The sequence below is a fragment of the Somniosus microcephalus genome, chromosome 6 (assembly GCF_052327205.1).
Source record: "Somniosus microcephalus isolate GS21.2 chromosome 6, FLI_Smic_1.0, whole genome shotgun sequence".
In the NCBI taxonomy this organism is placed as follows: Eukaryota; Metazoa; Chordata; class Chondrichthyes; order Squaliformes; family Somniosidae; genus Somniosus; species Somniosus microcephalus.
The window spans coordinates 111,758,957-111,783,032 of NC_140992.1; the positions used below are offsets into that span (position 1 = coordinate 111,758,957).

The 24,076-nt window shown below is 48.5% G+C and overlaps 2 protein-coding genes across 8 annotated transcripts in view; both read left to right on the forward strand.

Annotated features, from left to right (window-relative positions):
• LOC147115992 (espin-like) overlaps positions 1 to 24,076 on the forward strand; it is a 470,195-nt gene that overhangs the window by 395,569 nt on the left and 50,550 nt on the right. The window lies entirely within an intron of this gene.
• Positions 8,211 to 11,939, forward strand: LOC147115993 (espin-like protein). The gene has a single exon (XM_085990694.1). It carries the CDS (start codon positions 8,711 to 8,713, stop codon positions 10,304 to 10,306), a length of 1,596 nt encoding a protein of 531 aa, XP_085846820.1. The 5' UTR covers positions 8,211 to 8,710; the 3' UTR covers positions 10,307 to 11,939.

Genomic DNA, 24,076 nt, shown 5'->3' on the forward strand with positions numbered 1-24,076 from the left:
CTTTGAAGACGATTCCGTTGACTTGTGACAGTTCGTCTCTATGATTCCAGAATTCAGATATGCTCTGAGGGCATTTCCTCCTTTCCTCAGGCCATCCTTCATGTATGACTTTGCTCAGCAGTGTGAGTTGTGCATCTTTCTCTGTTTCTGCTCGGATCTCCTTCAGTTTTGAGTCACTCACAGGTAAGCTGTTGTACACCATGTGCACCTGCGCATCCATGCCTTCACTGAGGCTGCTGACCTGGTAGCTAAGAGACTTTCTGGAGAGCGTGTCTGCGACAGGAATGTCTTTGCCTGGACGGTGAATGATTGTGAAGTCGTACTTCTGTAGCTGAAGGATCATTCTCTGTAGCCTTGGTGGGGCTGCGGCTAGTGGTTTCCTCATGATTGACTCAAGGGGCTTGTGGTCGGATTCCACAATGACTTGTCGTCCATAGACGTATTGGTGGAAACGCTTACATCTGAACAGAATTGCATATAGCTCTTTCTCGATTTGAGCATAGTTGATTTCACTGTCTGTGAGAGATCTGGAAGCGCCTAGTCCGTACTTTGATGCATCCACTTGTAGTCTGAGCTCTTTGTTGGGGTCGAAGTAGGCAAGAACTGGTCCTGGTTCTCTGGCGATTAGGTCTTTCATTTTCTGAAATGCTGTGTCATGTTGTTTGTCCCACAGGAACTCATTGGATTGTTTGAGCAACTGACGCATGGGTACGTTGATTTCGGAGAGGCTCGGGGCAAACTTGGCTAAGTAGTTAACCATGCCTAGTACTGTCTCTAGCTCTGCGCGGTTCTTCGGCGGCTCCATCTTCTTGATGGCGGAGATTGTCTCTGGATCTGGCTTAATGCCATCAGTTGAGAGGCGATGCCCGAAATAACTGATCTCGGTGGATCCAATTATGTTTTTCTCGGGGTTGAGCCGGATACCTTTCCCCCGTGATCTTTGTAGCATCGCACAGAGGTTCCTGTCATGTTCCTCTCTATTCCTGCCATAGATGAGGATGTCATCTATGATTGCGGCTACCTCGTCGAGGCCTTTATAGGTTTCGTCGATCTTCTGCTGGAATTCATCCTGAGCTGAGATAAGACCAAATGGTAAATGCAGAAATCGGTAGCGTCCAAATGGTGCGTTGAACGTTGTTAGCTTAGATGACTCTTCCGTGAGCTTGATAGTCCAGTATCCTGATCGTGCGTCCATTACACTGAAGTAACGTGCTCCCATTAGCTTGGGTGTGATGTCATCTAGCATTGGTAGAGGGTAGTGAGGGCGTTTGATAGCCTTGTTCAAATCTCTGGGGTCGAGACAGACTCTGAGCTTGCCTGTACGTGGTTTCTCAACCACTACTAACGCGTTGACCCACTCTGTCGGTTCTGTTACCCAGACGATGATTTCTGTATTCTCCGTGCTCTGCAGCTCCTCCTTCAGGCAACTACGTAGAGCAAGGGGTATCCTTCTCGGTGGGCAAACCACAGGGGTTGCTGCTGGGTCTAGGTGAATAGTGCATTCACCTGGGAATAGTCCGATTCCTTTGAAAACGTCAGCAAACTCTTCCATGACTGTCTGCTTCTCAACTGGTGCTGTCAATGATAGCACTAGCTTGACGAGGTCCATGTCTAAACATGCCTTTAGACCTAGCACTGGAGGTGCTCGAGTGTCAACAATGTAAAAATCCAACATCACGTCACTTTCTTTGTACTTACATTTCATCATGCATGTGCCTTTTACAATGAGCTGCTCACCTCCATAGCTGGTCAGTCTGCGTGAGGTGGGCTGTAGCTCACACTCATCCTTCAAGCTGTGATACTCACTCAGAGGAATTACATTAACCTGAGATCCAGTGTCTAGTTTAAACTTAAGCTCTTTGCCCTGTTTTCCTCAATATCGGCAAAAGCTTGCTCAGTCTCTGAAATCTGTTTTTTCTGTGATACAAAATCAATAAACAGTTCCTCTGCATTTGGCTCTCTATCTGGCATTTGCCTGTCACTCACTGTGTGTACTGCTTTTCCGAAAACAGTCTTGCAAACTTTAGCAAAATGGCTCCGTTTACCACATTTAGTACATTGTCTTCCTTTAGCAGGGCAGTACTCCTTTTCTCCATGCCAGTTGTTTCCACAATATCCACAGTTTTTGAAGCGTTTTATGTCTGTGTCACCCATTTTTAGAACTCTCTCTGTTCTTTCTGTTCTGAAACACGCTCTCTGGGCAGTGTTCTTTGGTGTGTGTCTATTAACTGCGTGCACTGTCTGTTCACTCGAGCTGCTCGTGGCGCCGGTTATGGTTTTCAACTGTGCTTGGGCTATCTCGTGCGATCTAGTTATGTCCATAGCTTTGTCCAGCGTTAGCCCGGACCCAACATTCAAAAGTTTCTCTCTCACTTTAGCTGAATGTATTCCAAACACGATGCGGTCTCTGACCATCTCATCTTTATCGGCATATTCACAGTCTTTTACCAGTAGTTTTAACTCAGTCACGAACTGTTCAAACGACTCACTAGCTCCTTGTACTTTCTCCTGAAACTTGTACCTAGCAAATATCGTCTTTGTCTTGGGCATCACATATGCTTCAAAACGGTCAAAATAACTTTTCAGTACCTTTGCTTCATCTGCGGTGAGAGACCATGTGTTAAAAATGTCTCTCCCCATTTTTCTTCGATCCACAGGAGTAGGTAGCTGCATTTTTCTTCTTCCTCCTTTTCTTTTCAACGGACCCGAGAACATTAATTCCACGTGTTGCTTGAACTTGCACCATTCTCTATGTAAGTTCAAGGATTCCCAATTCATTCGAGGTAAGGGAGCTCCAACAATGTCCATTTCAAATCCCTGTTCTGACATCATGTCTTGTTTTACACACTTTGTACAAAAATAATAAATTGCAGGACAACGGAGTATTACAATTTAAACTCTTTTAATGAAGCATCAGGTCTGTAAGCTTTCTCAATCAATACACACTGTGTGGACGAGATGGAGTCAGGACCCCTGGGTCTTCTAAACAAAAGCAGTCCTTACAGATGCCTGCAGGCCAATGACAACTCAGCATGTGATCACATGTGAATATAATAGGTATTCCTTACAGATGCCTGCGGGCCAATGATAAATCAATATGCAAATGTTACAGCCTACCCATGTTCCTATGTTCCACCGACATACAGTATTAGAGTGCATTGCTGTGCATTCTTCAGATCTGCAGTATCGGGAGGCGTTGCTGTGTGTCTACAGAGCTGCAGTTCAAGTTTATGTTGCTGTGTATTTTGTAGAGCTGTAGTATCAGTGTGCAATATTGTGCATTTTGTAGGCTTGCAATCTTCATGTGCATTGCTGTGTATTTGCAAACCCGCATTCTCCATGTGCATTGCTGTGTATTTGCAAACCCGCATTCTCCATGTGCATTGCTGTGTATTTGCAAACCCGCATTCTTAATGTGCATTGCTGTGTATTTTGCAAACCAGCAATCTCCATGTGCATTGTTGTGTATGCTGCAGACCTGCAGTCTTGGGATGTGTTTCTGTGTGTTTTGCATACCTGCAGTGTCCGTGTGCATTTCTCTGTATTATGCAGTCCTGCAGTCTCCGGGTGTTTTGCTGTGTGTTTTGCATACCTGCAGTTTCAGTGTGAATTGTTATTACATTATGTTGTATTTTTTAACCCTTGTTTGGTATGTGTGCATCACCTTTAAGGATAAGGCTAATCTTGCAAAAACAGAAACATTGGATTCCACAGGATTTATAAACATAATTTATAGTCTTTGATCTTTCTTTCAAGGGGCAATGTTGTGCTCATCGAGCTGGGAGATGTCAGTGCTGGGAAATGGCCCACTTTCCCACTTCTTGCTCTCAGTGTCAATGTCAAAACACATCCAAGTTAGACGCAGCACAGATCAGAGTAAAGCTCTCTTCTACACTGTCCCATCAAGCATTCCCAGGTCAAGTACAACGCAGGTTAGACATAGAATAAAGCTCCCTCTACGCTGTTCTAAATTGAACGCGTGCACCCTAACTTCTGACAATGACATAAGGTTAGATTGACCTGAGAGTGAGAAGGGTTAGAGCGCGTGGAGGGTTAAAATGATCCAGAAGTTAGAGTAACCCGAGGTTTAGCACAATGGCTTAGACTGACCCTTGGGCTAGAGTGACTCGGGGGGGGGGGGTTTGGAATGACTCGGGGGGGGGGGTGGTTGGAGTGACTCGGGGGGGGTTGGAGTGACTCGGGGGGGGGGAAGTTGGAGTGACTCGGGGGTGGTTGGAGTGACTGGGGGGGGAAGTTGGAGTGACTCGGGGGGTGGTTGGAGTGACTCGGGGGGTGGTTGGAGTGACTCGGGGGGGTTGGAGTGACTCGGGGGGGAAGTTGGAGTGACTCGGGGGGGTTGGAGTGACTCGGGGGGGGTTGGAGTGACTCGGGGGGTGGTTGGAGTGACTCGGGGGGTGGTTGGAGTGACTCGGGGGGGGTTGGAGTGACTCGGGAAGTTGGAGTGACTCGGGGGGAGTTGGAGTGACTCGGGGGGGGGGGTTGGAGTGACTCGGGGGGGGTTGGAGTGACTCGGGAGGTTGGAGTGACTTGGGGGGGCGGGTTTGAGTGACTTGGGGGGATTGGAGTGACTTGGGGTGGTTGGAGTGACTCCGGGTGGTTGGAGTGACTCCGGGGAGTTGGAGTGATTCGGGGAGGGGGAGTTGGAGTGATTTGGGGGGGGGGGGGAGTTGGAGTGACTCGGGGGGGTTAGTTGGAGTGACTCGGGGGGGTTGGTTGGAGTGACTCGGGGGGGTTGGAGTGACTTGGGGGGGGTTGGAGTGACTCGGGGGGGTTGGAGTGACTCGGGAGGTTGGAGTGACTCGGGAGGTTGGAGTGACTCGGGGGGGCGGGTTGGAGTGATTTGGGGGGTTGGAGTGACTCGGGGGGGGTTGGAGTGAATCGGGGGGGGTTCGAGTGACTCTGGGGGAGGTTGGAGTGACTCGGGGGTGGTTGGAGTGACTCGGGGGGGTTGGAGTGACTTGGGGTGGGGGGGTTGGAGTGAGTCGGGGGGGTTGGAGTGACTCTGGGGGGTTGGAGTGACTCGGGGGGGGTTGGAATGACTCGGGGGGTTGGAGTGACTCGGGGGGGGTTGGAGTGAGTCGGGGGGGTTGGAGTGACTCGGGGGAGGGGGGTTGGAGTGACTTGGGGGGGTTGGAGTGACTCGGGGGGGTTGGAGTGACTTGGGGGGGTTTGGAATGACTCGGGGGGGTTGGAGTGACTCGGGGGGGATGGAGTGACTCGGGGTGGGGTTTGGAATGACTCGGGGGGGGTTGGAGTGACTCGGGGGAGGGGGTTTGGAGTGACTCGGGGTGGGATTTGGAATGACTCAGGAGGGGTTGGAGTTACTCGGGGGTTGGAGTGACTCGGGGGGGTTGGAGTGACTCGGGGGGTTTGGAGTGACTTGGGGGGGTTTGGAATGACTCGGGAGGGTTGGAGTGAATCGGGGAGGTTGGAGTGACTTGGGGGGGTTTGGAATGACTCGGGAGGGTTGGAGTGAATCGGGGGGGATGGAGTGACTCGGGGGGGTTTGGAATGACTCGGGGGGGGTTGGAGTGACTCGGGGGGGTTTGGAATGACTCGGGGGGGTTGGAGTGACTCGGGGGAGGGGGGTTGGAGTGACTCGGGGTGGGGTTTGGAATGACTCGGGGGGGGGTTGGAGTGACTCGGGGGGGTTTGGAATGACACGGGGGGGTTGGAGTGACTCGGGGGGGTGTTTGGAAAGACTCGGGGGGTTGGAGTGACTCGGGGGAGGGGGGTTGGAGTGACTCGGGGTGGGGTTTGGAATGACTCAGGGGGGTTTGGAATGACTCGGGGGGGGTTTGGAATGACTCAGGGGGGTTGGAGTGACTCGGGGGGTTGGAGTGACTCGGGGGGGTTGGAGTGACTCGGGATGGGGTTTGGAATGACTCGAGGGGTTGGAGTGACTCGGGGGGTTGGAGTGACTCGGGGGAGGGGGGTTGGAGTGACTCGGGGTGGGGTTTGGAATGACTCGGGGGGGTTGGAGTGACTCGGGGGAGGGGGGTTGGAGTGACTCGGGGTGGGGTTTGGAATGACTCGGGAGGGGTTGGAGTGACTCGGGGGGTTGGAGTGACTCGGGGGGGTTGGAGTGACTCGGTGGGGGGTTTGGAATGACTCAGGGGGGGTTGGAGTGACTCGGGGGGGGTTGGAATGACTCGGGGGGGTTGGAGTGACTCGGGGGGCTTGGAGTGACTCGGGGGGGTTGGAGTGACTCGGGGTGGGATTGGAATGACTTGGGAGGGGTTGGAGTGACTCGGGTGGTTGGAGTGACTCGGGGGGGTTGGAGTGACTCGGGGGGGCGGTTTGGAGTGACTCGGGGGGGTTGGCGTGATTCGGGGGGGGTTGGAATGACTCGGGGGGGTTGGAGTGACTCGGGGGGGATTGGAATGACTCAGGGGGGTTGGAGTGACTCGGGGGGCTTGGAGTGACTCGGGGGGGTTGGAGTGACTCGGGGTGGGATTTGGAATGACTCGGGAGGGGTTGGAGTGACTCGGGTGGTTGGAGTGACTCGGGGGGGTTGGAGTGACTCGGGGGGGCGGTTTGGAGTGACTCGGGGGGGTTGGAGTGATTCGGGGGAGGTTGGAATGACTCGGGGGGTTGGAGTGACTCGGGGGGGGTTGGAGTGACTCGGGGGGTTGGAGTGACTCGGGAGGTTGGAGTGACTCGGGGGGGTGGGTTGGATTGACTTGGGGGGTTGGAGTGACTCGGGAGTGGTTGGAGTGACTCAGGGGGTTTCGAGTGACTCGGGGGGGGGGCGTTGGAGTGACTCCGGGGGGGTTGGAATGACTCGGGGGGTTGGAGTGACTCGGGGGGGGGTTGGAGTGAGTCGGGGGGGTTGGAGTGACCTGGGGGGGTTGGAGTGAATAGGGGGGGGTTGGAGTGACTTGGGGGGGGTTTGGAATGACTCGGGGGGGTTGGAGTGACTCGGGGGGGGTGGAGTGACTCGGGGGGGGTGGAGTGACTCGGGGGGGTGTTTGGAATGACTCGGGGGGGGTTGGAATGACTCGGGGGGGTTGGAGTGACTCGGGGGAGGGGGGTTGGAGTGACTCGGGGTGGGGTTTGGAATGACTCGGGGGTTTGGAGTGACTCGGGATGGGGTTTGGAATGACTCGGGGGGTTGGAGTGACTCGGGGGGTTGGAGTGACTCGGGGAGGGGGGTTGGAGTGACTCGGGGTGGGGTTTGGAATGACTCGAGGGGGTTGGAGTGACTCGGGGGAGGGGGTTGGAGTGACTCGGGGTGGGGTTTGGAATGACTCGGGGGGGTTGGAGTGACTCGTGGAGGGGGGTTGGAGTGACTCGGGGTGGGATTTGGAATGACTCGGGTGGGGTTGGAGTGACTCGGCGGGTTGGAGTGACTCGGGGGGTTGGAGTGACTCGGGGGGGGGTTTGGAGTGACTCGGGGGGGTTGGAGTGACACGGGGGGGTTGGAGTGACTCGGGGTGGGATTTGGAATGATTTGGGGGTTTGGAGTGACTCGGGGGGGGGTATGGAGTGACTCGGGGGGTTGGAGTGACTCGGGGTGGCTGGAGTGACTCGGGGGGGGGGTGTTTGAAGTGACTCGGGGGGGTTGGAGTGACTCGGGGGTTTGGAGTGACTCGGGGGGGTATGGAGTGACTCGGGGGGTTGGAGTGACTCGGGGGGTTGGAGTGACTCGGGGGGGGTTTGGAGTGACTCGGGGGGGTTGGAGTGACACGGGGGGGTTGGAGTGACTCGGGGTAGGATTTGGAATGATTCGGGGGTTTGGAGTGACTCGGGGGGGGGTATGGAGTGACTCGGGGGGGTTGGAGTGACTCGGGGGGTCGGAGTGACTCGGGGGGGGTATGGAGTGACTCGGGGGGGTTGGAGTGACTCGGGGGGTTGGAGTGACTCGGGGTAGGATTTGGAATGATTCGGGGGTTTGGAGTGACTCGGGGGGGGGTATGGAGTGACTCGGGGGGGTTGGAGTGACTCGGGGGGTTGGAGTTACTCGGGGTGGCTGGAGTGACTCGGGGGGGGGTGTTTGAAGTGACTCGGGGGGGTTGGAGTGACTCGGGGGGTTTGGAGTGACTCGGGGTGGCTGGAGTGACTCGGGGGGGGGTGTTTGAAGTGACTCGGGGGGGTTGGAGTGACTCGGGGGGTTGGAGTGACTCGGGAGGTGTTGGTTGTGACTTGTGACTCGGGGGGGGCGGGGGCGGGGGTGGTGGCGTGGTTAGAATGTCCCATTCCACTGCTCTGACATCTTTCACTTTCTGAAGCTGTAACAAAAAATATTGACCAAAAATTAAGACTGATCAAAGATTTTTTAGGTTTGTTATGAATGAGCTGGGGTAAAGTTTTCCATTTGAAGCTGTAAAGTGGTAGAAACAAGTCCCAAGACCCTTACATATTAGAGAAAGATGCAAATAAAAAGTGAACTGCCCAAGTTAAATGGAGAACATGAAGTGAGCTCTGCAGGAAGATTGCACCCTATTTATAGCATTCTTTTTTGCATTTAATTTGGAAGCTTGTCTTATCCTTAGTCAGCGATTGTGGCGTGGACTGAGGCTCCATTTCAAATGTTGTTTGTTCCGTCAAGCACAATGGAAGTGCTTACCTACAGACAGAGATATGGAGGTATTCCCAGGAACACAATGCCATATTGGGCCCATTTGGAGAGCTTCTGACTGAGGATGACCTCATCTACCTGGAGAAGCAGATCGAGACTGTCCAAGTGATGAAGAAGTGCCAGGAGTATGAGGGTGAGCTGAACCGATTGGCAGTACAGCTGCGAACCATTCTCCCTGCTCCCATTGTCAACATAACAGTCAATACTCAGATTTTGCATCAGGATGCAGGCAAAGAGGAGCACACGCCTCTGCCTGTGTGGTGCAACAGGATATCCGGGATTGTGAGGACTATGTCACTCCTCCTGTCAAATTTAAATGAAAAGGATCGCGCGGACCATGAAAGCAAGGAAATTACCAAAATGCCAAATGTGGAATTGGCAGCTGTCTTCTCTCCAAGGCCTGACCAAACGCCTTCAAGAATGAACAGGAACAAAGTGGAGATAGAGATCCAACAGTTTGGTGTGTCTGTACGCAGCCTCCGGGCAAACTTTGAAAAGCAATGTGTGACAAAAGAAAAAGTTCTGGCATCCTGCAACACGCAAGGAAGTCAGAAAGATATGGCAAAAAAAGACGAGAACAATGGGGAGTCTTACTCTAAGGGTTCTGAACGTAGAGATAGAGCTCCAAGTGCAGAAGGTACTCGTGTTGGTGCCAACACTGTTGAAGATGAATCCTGGCACCGGGATTTCATCGGAGCTCAGCAGAGTGAGTTGACTAAAGCACAACTGCCCAATCCTCCACGGTCAGCCGGCACGGAGCACACAAGCGACTCTGGAATTGGCTCAAAGGATTATGTAGCAGAAGACAACGCTCCATGTTCCCCTGTGACAGAGTCGACTAGTCTGAGGAAAGAAAGAATAGTTGTGTTATTCCTGGGTCACTGGAAAAAGTCAACTTACACTATGTCTTTGAAACTGAAAGTCAGAGACATGCGTAAAGCTGCCAGCATTGAAAACAGCCGTGAACCACCAAAAGATGCAGAACTGACTGCAACAGAAGAGAGTGGTCAAAAACCAGAGTCGGAAACACATCTGGAACCCCAGTCTAAGCAATCCATGCAAAATGGAAAACTTCGGCATCTGTTCCTGCAGCAAAGGACCATCACCAAACTCATTAGTAACTGGAGAAATATCATATCCCACGTTCCATCCAGGCAAATTAGACGACTGAACCGACAGAGGATCACTTACTCGCCCGAGCAGTTTCTCCCTCGTGTCAATGGTGTTCCCGTTGACTACAATAGTCTGACCCTTGACCTGTTCATGCTGGGATACTTTCATATCCTTGAGCTCGACCTGCCCCCAGATGAAAGGAAAATGAGGCACCTTCTGTGTTTCGAGGTGTTTGACCACTTAGGGAAGTTCACTTGGGACTTGGTCCGTACATTCCATAAGGCGGTCATTGAGGAGATCGATGCCGGCAAAAGGGAATGGAAGAATGGGTTTGAAGACATTAAGCAAAGGTTCTTCAGCAACCCTGAAAACATGGCAGCTACAAGTGACTCCCCCACGCAGTCGGTGATGGCTGTGAGACCGGTGCCCAAAGTCATCGTGCAAAGTGCCACACCCGAAGAGGATGAAATGCCGACAGGGCAAGGCTACTCCTCTGACCTTGGAGGGTTCAGCAATGATGAGATTTGCAAGTACATTGACAGAAGCTTTGCTTTCTGGAAGGACAAGGAAGCTGAAATTTTTGATTTTTGAGGAGTAGGTTCAGGATGACAATCTGTTCTAATGGTGCGCTTGGAATTCCTCCAGCTGATGGGAGATCAGCAGGGGATGTCCGACCTGCGATGGCCCAGATGGATTCAAGTTCCAAAGAATTGGACCTTTATGACCTAGAAAGAAGAGACCTGATTTTTCGGTGTTTGTAAATTCTTTTTAACGGCTGCATTATAAGTTGAATCCTGACCAGTGAACACACAGTACTACCTAAATGTTAACAACCCATCAAAAAATAACTGAACTATCATCACTAATCAGCAGAACCCAGTAATTTATTCTCCCTAATGACCCTACCATTACGGTAACTCTGAATCTGGCTAGTACTCCACTCATGTATATCTCCAGCTAGAACAATTGTGTAATTCCTGATGACAGAAGTCTGGCAGGACCACAGTAAAAAAAAAACAGTAACAGATTGATGAACCAATCACCAACCAAACTGCATACATTACCAAAAGAATTCTTCTTTCCAGATGTGTTGTCGGAGGTCCAACACATTCAGTGCACTAAATATAACCACTTTGTGATCCTGTGCTACCAACTGAGTCAAGCTCATTGATATCACTTGGTTGCATTCCTGCATCTTGAGTTCCAGCCTGATTATGGACTTCAGCACATATTGTAGGCTGATACTTCAGTGCAGTACTGAGGGAGTACTGCATTGTTGGAAGGGCCATTTTTTGGGTGAGGCATTAAACTGAGGCCCCTTCTGTCTGTTCAGGTAGGCGTAAAGGACTCCATGGCATTATTCAAAGAACAGGGAATTCTCCTGGCCAGCCTTCTTCCCTGAGTCAATATAACCTAAAACTGATTAACTGGCCATTTATGGGACCTTGCTGTGTACAAGTGGGCTGCCACGCCACGCAATTCAATGGACGGGAAGTGCTTTGAGATGTCGTGGGGGCAGCAGAAGCTGCTATATAAATGCAAGCTCTTTTCTTTACTGTGTAGTAGCAGGGATCCAAGATGCATGCCCTCTAGGGTTGCTAACCCTCCAGGATTGCCCTGGAGTCTCCCAGAATTAAAGATTAATCTCCAGGACACCGCTGCAAGAAATCTGGGAGAAAAATCAAAGGGCCATTGAAAAAATTGTGTCTCTTTTTAATTTTCCTTGAACACTTTTGTTTATTAGTCATAAAAATATTGGAGATGGTAAAAAGGCTATTTAACTAACAGTCAAGAATCATCCAATCAGGTAACGAAGTGTCTGTTCAATTTTCCAATGGGCGTGGGAAGATGGTGTGCTCTGAAGATTGGTGTGTCGGACGACCAATGGCAAGGAGCATGGGGGTGGGGTGGTTGGAGGGGGAAGGTCATGTGATGAAACCTCTTAGATTACTCCAACCAGAGTTGGCAATCCTAATGTTCTCTGTAGTGTCAATGTAGAGTAATGTTACTGTATGATCTGTACAATGAGAGGGGAAAGTAAGTTCATGGCTCAGCTCATTGATGGGCCAACCCACTGCACCATACGGGTGGGGCAAGAGTTTATCTCTGATCTCCCAGTTTCAGCCAAGCCTTCAAGGAGTCCTGTTGGGCAGAGGGCGGGCAGAGGGCAGGCACCAATCAGAGCTGAGGTTACCCTATGGCCAGAGCAAATGACAGGTCAGTCTTACTTACCCCCTTACAGCTAGTCATAGATCAATACATGCCTGGCTGTACATTCAAAGACTGCATGGATGAGCTACAGAATTTGTTCATCCCAGTTTGGCATAAAAATAAAACAAAAAAGGTGACTCAACCGTGGCTAACAAGGGAAATTAGGGATAGCATAAGATCCAAGGAGAGGACATATAAATTGGCCAGAAATAGCAGTAAACCTGAGGATGGGAGCAATTTAGGATTCAACAAAGGAGGACAAAGGGATTAATTAAGAAAGGGAAAATAAAATATGAGAGTAAGCTTTCAGGGAACATAAAAACTGACTGTAAAAGCTTTTATAGATATGTGAAGAGAAAAAGATTGGTGAAGTCAAGCGTAGGTCCCTTGTGGTCAGAATCAGGGGAATTTATAATGAGGAACAAAGAAATGGCAGACGAATTAAATATTTTGGTTCTGTCTTCATAAAGGAGGACACAAATAACCTCCCAGAGATGTCAGGGAACATAGGGTCTGATGAAAGGGAGGAACTGAAAGAAATCAGTATTTGTAGGGAAATGGTGTTAGGGAAATTGATGAGATTGAAGGCCGATAAATCCCCAGGGCCTGATAATCTACATCCTAGGGTACTTAAGGAAGTGGCCCTAGAAATAGTTGATGCTTTGCTGATCATCTTCCAGCATTCGATGGAATCTGGAACAGTACCCATGGATTGGAGGGTAGCTAATGTTACCCCACTATTCAAAAAAGGTGGTAGAGAGAAAACAGGGAATTACAGACCGGTAAGCCTGACATCGGTAGTGGGGAAAATGCTAGAGTCCATTATAAAAGATGTAATAGCAGAGCACTTGAAAAACAGTGACAGGATCGGACAAAGTCAACATGGATTTACAGAAGGTAAATCGTGCTTGACTAATCTACTGGAATTTTTTGAGGATGTAACTGGTAAAATAGATAAGGGAGAACCAGTGGAAGTAGTGTATTTGGACTTGCAGAAGGCTTTCGATAAGGTCCCGCATAAGAGATTAGCTTGTAAAGTTAAGGCACATGGGGTTGGGGGCAAGGTATTAACTTGGATAGCGAACTGGTTGGCAGACAGAAAGCAAAGAGTTGGAATAAACGGGTCTTTTTCCGAGTGGCAGGCAGTGACTTGTGGGGTACCGCAGGGATCGGTCCTTGGGCCCCAGCTATTCACAATATATATTAATGATCTCGACAAGGGAACTAGATGTAATACCTCCAAATTTGCAGATGACACAAAGCTGGGTGGGCGTGTGTGCTGTGAGGAGGATGCCGAGAAACTCCAGGATGATTTGGACAGGTTGGGTGATTGGACAAAAGCATGGCCGATGCAATATAACGTGGATAAATGCGAGGTTATCCACTTTGGTGGCAAAAACAGGAAGGCAGATTATTATCTGAATGGCAATAGATTGGGAGAAGAGGAAGTGCAATGAGACCTGGGTGTCCTTGTGCACCAGTCACTGAAGGTAAGCATGCAGGTGCAGCAGGCGGTTAAGAAGGCAAATGGCATGTTGGCCTTCGTAGCGAGAGGGTTTGAGTACAGGAACAAGGATGTCTTGCTGCAGTTATACAGGGCCTTGGTGAGACCACATCTTGAGTATTGTGTGCAGTTTTGGTCGCCTTATCTGAGGAAGGATGTTCTTGCCATGGAAGGAGTTCAGCAAAGATTCACCAGGCTGATACCTGGGATGGCAGGAATGACGTATGAGGAGAGATTGGGTCGATTGGGCTTGTACTCGCTGGAGTTTAGAAGAATGAGAGGGGATCTCATTGAAACGTATAAAATTCTGACAGGACTGGACAGACTAGATGCTGGAAGGATGTTCCCGATGGTGGGGGAGTCCAGAACCAGAGGTCACAGTCAGGACAGAAATTAGGAGGAATTTCTTCACCCAGAGTGGTGAACCTGTGGAATTCTCTGCCACAGAAGGCAGTAGAGGCCAATACATTAAATATATTCAAGAAGGAGTTGGATATATTTCTTAAGGCTAAAGGGATCAAGGGGTATGGGGAGAAAGCAGGGACCGGGTACTGAATTTGGGTGATCAGCCATGATCGCATTGAATGGCGGAGCAGGCTCGAGGGGCCGAATGGCCTACTCCTGCTCCTATCTTCTATGTTTCTATGTTTCTATGAGAAGGAGGCAATCAATGACTTCAGGAGACCTGAAGAGAGAAAATTATTATATTGGCCCGTATTTTCCGATTAGAGGCTTCCTGCCTGCGGAGGCCTCTGATCTGGAAAAAATCTATGGGCTTACTCAAGGGCTCCCGAGGTGCGTATACTTCCGTTCCTGGGCCTCTCCAACTCGAAATGTGCAGGGCCCACGTATCCCAGAGGTGCATGCAGTTCGCAAGCATCCCTGGGATCATGTGGGCCATGGGGAGCCAATAGGAGAAGGGAATCTCCCTTCATACACTTGACAGATAGAACTGTCAAATATATGAATGGAGATTACCCCAAAAACACAGTAAAACATTAAATACATTTTTTTTAAATCACAATTTTAAAATGAGTTGCAATTACAATAAATTAAATATTTTAAACTAAAATTACATTTTTTGAAAAAAATAATTAAAGTTTTTTATGGGGCTAAAAATAAACATACCTTTATTAAAAGTATTTTTAAATGATAAATGAGTGAAATTTGTTTTTTAAACTTTTTTCAACCCTTATGCCTTATGCCTGCTTTTACCAGGTGTAAGAATTGTAAGGGTTTTCTGCGGGTGGAGGTTCTCCAGAAGGCGGAACTATCCGTCCACAGAGGCCCTTCTCCAGGGCAGGCAAGAGCATTCTTGACAGATCAGAAATGCCGGTTTTCAGCGCATGCGCTTGGCATGCCTGAAACCGACTTTTCCGATGTCCCTACGGGTGTATACACAGCGCGTACACACCCGTAGGCATTGGAATATACGGCCCATTAATTGAAGGTGGGAATTAAAGTGTCCAAATGGAACAGTGGCACTACCTGTTACCTGCGCGAATCTGTGAATGGGCCGTGCAGCCCTTTAAAGGGGCCGCACGCCCAGAAAAAAAATTACGGAGAACATTGGTCATTGGCCGATCATGCTCGCTCCTTCTATTGCCCTTGTACAAGCTACTCTATCATGGACTCTACCCCACCCAATGTTCAATCTATCCTATCATGGACTCTACCCCACCCAGTGTCCAATCTATCCTATCATGGACTCTGCCCCACCCAATGTCCAATCTATCCTATCATGGACTCTACCCCACCCAATGTCCAATCTATCCTATCATGGACTCTACCCCACCCAATGTCCAATCTATCCTATCATGGACTCTACCTTTTATCTCCTTCCCCAGTTAATGTACAACCTATTCAATCATGGATTTAATCTCCTTCAGTAGGCCATATACGTTCTACTTTATCATGGACGCTATCTACCCCCCTAATCTCCTTTTGCTGCTCTATACTCAATATCGCCTGGAAAGCTTAACTGAAACTATGCAATCACAGACCTAGTTCTGTCCTCGCCCTGCGTTGTGCAGTGTGTTGGTCCATCAATGTACTGAGCCATTAACTTGTTTCCCTTTCACACTGTTCAAGGCACATAGTAATATTACTGTAGAGTGACACAACAAAAGACATGCATCTCAGATTCCAGCAGTGTAAAGGATTCTTGCTGCTACACAGTAAAGAATACTGTATCTATATAGCATCTTATCACGTCCTCAAGACACCTCAAAGCACATTACATCCAAGAATTACTTTTGCAGTGCAGTAGCTGTTATTTAGGCAAACATAGAAAGCAATTTACACACAGCAAGCTTCCACAAACATCAGTGAAACGAATGGCTAGTTAATCTGTTCGTGCTGGAATTGTTTGAGGGAAAAATGTTGGTCAGGACATCCGGCAAACTTCTGAACTGGCAGACGGTGCCTCAGCTTAATGCATCGTCCGACACTCGCAACTAGAGTAGGGCTTGAACCAATGACCTTCCGACTCCACGCTGAGAGTGCTGCCAATTGAACCAAATTGGTGCAGAGATAAGATGACACTGCTTTGTACAAACAGTGGCAGATTCAAGAGTATCAGCTAAATAAACCTCCCACCAAGTTGTACCAGTTGAAAGTAATTCATTTGAAACCGTCTTGAAATGTAATTATAGCTAAAACTGCACCCAACTCATATATATTCCTTTACCTTCGAAGTCCCTCCATCCCCAAATGACAGGTGCTTGCCTCTTTCGTCTTTCTGTGCAGAGTGTTACAGGTAAGAAATCTTCTGCTAGGGTCTCGTGAATTGACCAGTCACATCGCTAACAGTCGTAGCTAGAGGTCACTTGTCTAACAAACACTTGAGAGCCAGCTAGAGAAGAATCATTACAGCTAGTTTGGCTTTCTTACACACTTTTAGATTTTTTTTTTCTTCGTTCATGGGATGTGGGTGTCATGGGCAAGGCCAGCATTTATTGCCTGTCCCTCATTGCCCTTGAGAAGGTGGTGGTGAGCTGCCTTTTTGAACTGCTGCAGTAGCAGTTTGGCACAACAGAGTGGCTTGCTGGGCCATTTCAGAGTACAGTTAAGAGTCAACCACATTGCTGTGGGTCTGGAGTCACATAGTCCAGACCAGGTAAGGACAGCAGATTTCCTTCCCTAAAAGACATTAGTGAACCAGATGGGTTTTTACAACAATCTGGTAGTTTCATGGTCACCAGATTTCCAGATTTATTTAATTAACTGGATTTAAATTCTCCAGCTGCCATGGTGGGAGTTGAACTCATATCTACTGGATCATTAGTCTAGGTCTTTAGGATCACTAGCCCAGTAACAAAAGAAGGGTTCGACCCGAAACGTCAACTCAAATTTCTCTCCACGGATGTTGCCTGACCTGCTGAGTTTTTCCAGCATTTTCTGTTGTTATTTAACATAACCACTATGCCACCATACCCCTGAATCAGCCTTGCTAAGCGAATAAATCAGGATTGTCAGAGCATGCATGAGGCCGAGGAAGACTCTGACTTGCCTATTGCTTCTCCAGCACAAATTCTCCAGGTCTTTTGTGTTCTTAACAGGCCCCAGGATCAAATTAATGATTCATTCTCATCTGCACCAATTGGTTTACACCTTAATAGCTGAACTAACCCTTCCATCCCCCACCCCACCCAAAGAAAAATCCAAAGCATGTATGCAGATAAAATTGGATTCAATTGGTTCTCTCTGACATCCCGATCCTCCCACAGATAGTTACTGAATGGTGCAATGTATATTTGCATCTGAAATTAAATCATTACCTTCCTCTGTTTCACTAAATACTTACAGGAAAGTTAACTGCATTTTAACACCAAAAAAAGCCACAAGCTTAAAGTAATACAAGGTTAAACTTAATGCGTCTTCTTGAATGGACCAACAGTGCTTTTTTTTTCCAACTCATTTGATTTTTGAGCAACCGAACTGTCAAGATTACCTGTACAAAAAAAGAGTGGTTGTAACTTGCCGTGCTCTGGTCTGCAGTTTATTTGATGGTTTCATGCTATGGTAACACCAGATCACGGCAGTGGGGAGGTCTGACTGTATGAGAGAGAGGTGATCTAGTTTTTTTAAGCTGAGGATTGAGGAGCCTGATTAATGCTTGTATTTTCCACTAGATGTTCAATGTGTAATCAGAAGAACGTGTAGGGGTGAATGTTTGTCTTCACCTCCAGAGCAGTAAATCACCCAGCCATTATAGAACCCGCCCGATTGTCATTCCATTGATTCCTGTTCTACAATGGGTGGGCGACCCGCTCCACCGGATTAGCACTGAGGAGGTCAAGACGAAAATTGACTCCATAATGTTTTCTGGATAGGGTTCACTTTACGCCTGCCAAATCAGCAAACACAACAAAGGCACATTCCCTTTCATAATGAGTAAAATGAGCTGGGAGTTTACCTTCCCTCTAAAGGAGCCTCTCCCCAAATAAGCTGTGGTTTCACAGGGTCTGCCGCTCATGAGCTGCGAGTGGATACATACTGGAGCATTCGCGATGCTGAGGACGTCGTGGATAACACGTTTAGGGAGTTGGTCACACTGCAGGTAAAGGCTGCACAGGCAGGAAGAGAATGGGTGACGACCAGGCAGAGTAGTAGGTGCAGGCAGCTAGTGCAGGGGTCCCCTGTGGCTATCCCCCTCTCAAACAGATATACCGCTTTGGATATTGGTGAGGGAGATGGCTTATCAGAGGAAGGCAGCAGCAGCCAACTTCCTGGCACTGTGGGTGGTTCTGCTGCACAGGATGGGAGGAAAAAGAGTGGGAGAGCTATAGTAATAGGGGATTCTATTGTAAGGGGAATAGATAGGCGTTTCTGCGGCCGCAAACGAGACTCCAGGATGGTATGTTGCCTCCCTGGTGCAAGAGTCAAGGATGTCTCAGAACGGCTGCAGAACATTTTGGAAGGGGAGGGTGAACAGCCAGTTGTCATGGTGCATATAGGTACCAACGATATAGGTAAAAAAACAGGATGAAGTCCTAAAAGCTGAATATTGGGAGTTAGGAGATAAATTAAAAAATAGGACCTCAAAGGTAGTAATCTCCGGATTGCTACCAGTGCCACGTGCTAGTCAGGGTAGAAATAGAAGGATATTTCAGATGAATACGTGGCTAGAGGAATGGTGCAAGGGGGAGGGATTCAAATTCCTGGGACATTGGAACCGGTTCTGGGGGAGGTGGGACCAGTACAAACCGGACGGTTTGCACCTGGGCAGGACCAGGACCGATGTCCGAGGGGAGTGTTTGCTAGTGCTCTGGGGGAGGGTTTAAACTAAAATGGCAGGGGGTTGGGAACCTGAGCAGGGAGACAGAGGAAAGGGAAACAAGGATAGAAGCAAAAGAAATGAAGGAGAAAAACAAAGGTGGCAGTCAGAGAAGGGTTTAAATCAAACATGGCCACAGTAAATAATAATTCTAAAAGATGTAAGAGTGTTAAAAAAACAAGCCTGAAGGCCTTGTGTCTTAATGCGAGGAGCATTTGTAATAAGGTGGATGAATTAGCAGCGCAAATAGAGGTAAACGGATATTATATGATTGGGATTACGGAAACATGGCTCCAGGGTGACCAAGGCTGGGAACTCAACATCCAGGGGTATTCAATATTCAGGAAAGATAGGCAAAAAGGAAAAGGAGGTGGGGTAGCATTGCTGGTTAAAGAAGGGATTAACACAATTGAAAGGGAGGATATTAGCTCTGATGATGTGGAATCTGTATGGGTAGAACTGAGAAATACCAAGGGGCAGAAAACATTAGTGGGAGTGACATACAGACCTCCAAGCAGTAATGCGGAGGTTGGGGATGGCATTAAATGGGAAATTAGAGACGCGTGCAATAAGGGCACAGCAGTTATCATGGGTGACTTTAATCTACATATAGATTGGGCTAACCAAATTAGTAACAATACTGTGGAGGATGAATTCCTGGAGTGTATACGAGAAGGTTTCCTGGACCAATATGTCAAGGAACCAACTGGAGATCAGGCCATCTTAGACTGGATATTATGTAATGAGAAAGGATTAATCAGCAATCTTGTTGTGCAAGGCCCCTTGGGTCGGAGCGATCATAATATGATAGAATTCTTCATTAAGATGGAGAGTGAAGTAGTTGACTCAGAGGCAAGGGTCCTGAATTTAAATAAAGGAAGCTACGATGGTATGAGGCGCGAGTTGGGTAGGATTGATTGGAGAATGTTACTCAAAGGGTTGATAGGCAACGGCAAACATTCAAAGATTGCATGGATGAACTACAGAATTTGTTCATCCCTGTTTGACATAAAAATAAAACAAAAAAGGTGACTCAACCGTGGCTAACAAGGGAAATTAGGGACAGCATAAGATCCAAGGAGAAGACATATAAATTGGCCAGAAAAAGCAGTAAACCTGAGGATTGGGAGCAGTTTAGGTTTCAGCAAAGGAGGACAAAGGGATTAATTAAGAAGGGGGAAAATAGAATATGAGAGTAAGCTTTCAGGGAACATAAAAACTGACTGTAAAAACTTTTATAGATATGTGAAGAGAAAAAGATTGGTGAAGTCAAGCGTAGGTCCCTTGCAGTCAGAATCAGGGGAATTTATAATGGGGGAACAAAGAAATGGCAGACCAATTAAATACATACTTTGGTTCTGTCTTCGTAAAGGAGGACACAAATAACCTCCCAGAGATGTCGGGGAACATAGGGTCTAATGAGATGGAGGAACTGAAAGAAATCAATATTTGTAGGGAAATGATGTTAGGGAAATTGACGGGATTGAAGGCCGATAAATCCCCAGGGCCTGATAATCTACATCCTAGGGTACTTAAGGAAGTGACCCTAGGAATAGTAGATGCATTGCTGGTCATCTTCCAAAATTCGACAGACTCTGGAACAGTTCCCATGGATTGGAGGGTAGCTAATGTTACCCAACTATTCAAAAAAGGTGGTAGAGAGAAAACGGGGAATTATAGACTGGTAAGCCTGACATCAGTAGTGGGGAAAATGCTAGAGTCCATTATAAAAGATGCAATAGCAGAGCACTTGGAAAACAGTGACAGGATCGGACAAAGTCAACATGGATTCACAAAAGGTAAATCGTGCATGACTAATCTATTGGAATTTTTTGAGGATGTAACTGGTAGAATAGTTAAGGGAGAACCAGTGGATGTGGTGTATTTCGACTTTCAGAAGGCTTTCGATAAGGTCCCGCATAAGAGATTAGCATGTAAAGTTAAGGCACATGGGATTGGGGGCAAGGTACTGACTTAGATAAAGAACTGGTTGGCAGACAGGAAGCAAAGAGTTGGAATAAACGTCTCTTTTTCCGAGTGGCAGGCAGTGACTAGTGGGGTACCGCAGGGATCGGTCCTAGGACCCCAGCTATTCACAATATATATAAATGATCTAGACGAGGGAACTAGATGTAATATCTCCAAGTTTGCAGATGACACAAAGCTGGGTGAGCGTGTGTGCTGTGAGGAGGATGCCGAGAAACTCCTGTATGATTTGGACAGGTTGGGTGATTGGGCAGAAGCATCGCAGATGCAATATAATGTGGATAAATGCGAGGTTATCCACTTTGGTGGCAAAAACAGGAAGGCAGATTATTATCTGAACGGCAATAGATTGGGAGAAGGGGAAGTGCAACGAGACCTGGGTGTCCTTGTGCACCAGTCGCTGAAGGTAAGCATGCAGGTGCAGCAGGCAGTTAAGAAGGCAAATGGTATGTTGGCCTTCGTAGCAAGAGGGTTCGAGTACAAGAATAAGGATGTCTTGCTGCAGTTGTACAGTGCCTTGCTGAGACCACACCTTGAGTATTGTGTGCAGTTTTGGTCGCCTTCTCTGAGGAAGGAGGGAGTGCAGCGAAGATTCACCAGACTGATACCTGGGATGGCAGGAATGACGTATAAGGAGAGATTGGGTCGATTGGGCTTATACTCACTGGAGTTTAGAAGAATGAGAGGGGATCTCATTGAAACTTATAAAATTCTAACAGGACTGGACAGACTGGATGCAGGAAGAATGTTCCCGATGGCGGGGGAGTCCAGAACCAGGGGTCACAGTCTAAGGATAGGGGGTAAGTCATTTAGGACAGAGATGAGGAGGAATTTCTTCACCCAGAGAGTGGTGAACCTATGGAATTCTCTACCACAGAAGGCAGTGAAGGCCAATTCATCTTATAGTATGTCTCTCTGTCTGTCTCTCTGTCTGTCTGTCTGTCTCTCTGTCTGTTCGGCTATACAATCAAAAGTTATAGAGCGTACCTACACATATGTTATATCAAAAGAAAGCTCATCATTAGGGGACTCTTGTAGGCATATTTACTTTTTAGTCACACAAAAATTGTTTGGACAGTGTACAAAAAACGTTCAAAATTACTCAAAAATCCACTCATTAGCGCTTGACCAATCCTACCTCTCATTAGCGTTGAGTGACGTGCTGCTTGACCAATCCTGCAGTTCACTCACCTGATGCTTGACCAATCGGTGCGTCACAGGCGGGACCTAATGCTCCAGTCTCCCTAAACTTCCCCGCCATTTTTTTAATCCCCACAGGGACACCTCCAGCCAAAGAAACCCCCACATTCCGACTCCGGCAGCGGCAGGTGAGTTTCCACGCAGCAGGCGGGTCATCGGCAGCGGCCGACCATCAACCGCGCCACCCGCGGGGGAGCTCCATCCCCACAGGAACTCCCACATTGCGGCTCCCGATCCCGCTCCCGCCCCGCCGCACCGGCAGGTTAGTTGGGCTCACTTGGGCCGTGCCTCGCAACCGCTCGGCCCGACACACACAGCGGTCGGGGGAGCGGCACCGGCCGCCTGTCAGCCGCGCGATCCGCGAGGGAGCTCAGCTCGGGTCCGTCTCGGCCCGACAGCGCCTCAAGCGATACGCCCCGCACGGCCGCTATCAGAACAGCACCGGGCCTCAGGCGCTAGGCAGGGACAGGGGAGGGAGGGGGTGGTGGGAGGGGGAGGTCAGTGGGGGAGGGGGAGGGGGAGGGGGAGGTGAGGGAGGGAGGCAGGGAGAGGACAACACAGGGAGAGGGGGAGAGCGACAGAGAGGGGGGACACACAGGGGCACGCACACCGAGCGGCCCGAAATTGACCTGGCAACGCCAGGCTCCCCTGCTAGTTAAATATATTCAAGAAGGAGTTGGATATATTTCTTGAGGCTAAAGGGATCAAGGGATATGGGGAGAAAGCAGGGACAGGGTACTGAATTTGGATGATCAGCCATGATCTCATTGAATGGCGGAGCAGGCTCGAGGGGCCGAATGGCCTACTCCTGCTCCTATCTTCTATGTTTCTATGTATACTGGATATAGCAATAGCACTACAGATGGGAGGAGACTGGATAGCACTGAAGAATAGACACTAGTCATTCCAGGAGACTGGGTCCAAACCCAGCCCAGACTGATGGGGTGAAAGTCTATTCTCCGATAGTGGTTTTAAGGCCATATTTGAAAGGGGTTTGGAGAGTCTCAGTTCTTTCCAATTCCACATGTCCACCCACAAACTGAGCACCAATAAATTAGCAATCTCACTCAGAAAAGCCACAGGATGAAATGGAAAAATCTCATTCTGGTACAGTACAGGGCACTCTTCTGGGATTAGAGGGGACTTCAATCTTTATCTAAACCATGCTGTACCTGATCTGTACCTGTCGAATGGGACAGTGTAGGGGGAACTTTGCTCCATATCCTTGGAGATATGGAGGGCCTAAGAGAGGGTGCAGAGGGGATTTACTAGAATGATACCAAGGATGAGGGACTTCAGTTATGTGGAGAGACTGGAGAAGCGGGACTGTTCTCCTTACAGCAGAGAGGATTAAGGGGAGTTTTAATAGAGGTGTTCAAAATTATGAAGGGTTTTGATAGAGTAAATAAGGAGAAACTGTTTCCACTTGCAGGAGGGTAGGTAACCAGAGGGAAAAAAATTAAGATAATTGGCAAAAGAACCAGAGGGGAGATGAGGAGAATTTTTTTAACACAGCGAGCTGTTATGATCTGGAATGCACTGCCTGAAAGGGTGGTGGAGGCAGATTCAATCGTAACTTTCAAAAAGGAATTGGATAAATACTTGAAAAGGAAACATTTGCAGGGCTCTTGGGAAAGAGCAGGGGAGTGGGACTAATTGGATAGCTCTTTCAAAGAGCCGGCACAGGCACGATGGGCTGAATGACCTCATTCTGTGCTCTATGATTCTGTGATCTAACCTGTGCTGCACCTGACCTGGAAGTGCTTGGTGGAACAGTGTAGAGGGAGCTTTACTCTGTATTTAGCCGGGTTAAAACTGAGTGTCCATTGATACTCCCCACCTTGATGAGTAAACAAAAAAATATGAATTGAAGAAACCTCAAAATAAATCTTGTTTTATCTGATTTTGATATTTTCAGTTTAAAAGGAAAATATTGATGAAAAGAAAAGTGAACTTTGATTTGTTTGTCTGCGTGGCTGCTGCCTGTTGCCCTGGCTCACTCTCCTTGGATGTGTGAGTTTGCCCAACACACAGTTAAGCAGAAAGAAGGGAGAGAAAGAACTTGCATTATATCGCACCTTTCATGACCCCAGGACATCCCAAAGCACTTTACAGCCAATTAAGTACTTTTTGAAGTGTAGTCACTGTTGTAATGTAGGAAACGCGGCAGCCAATTTTGCAC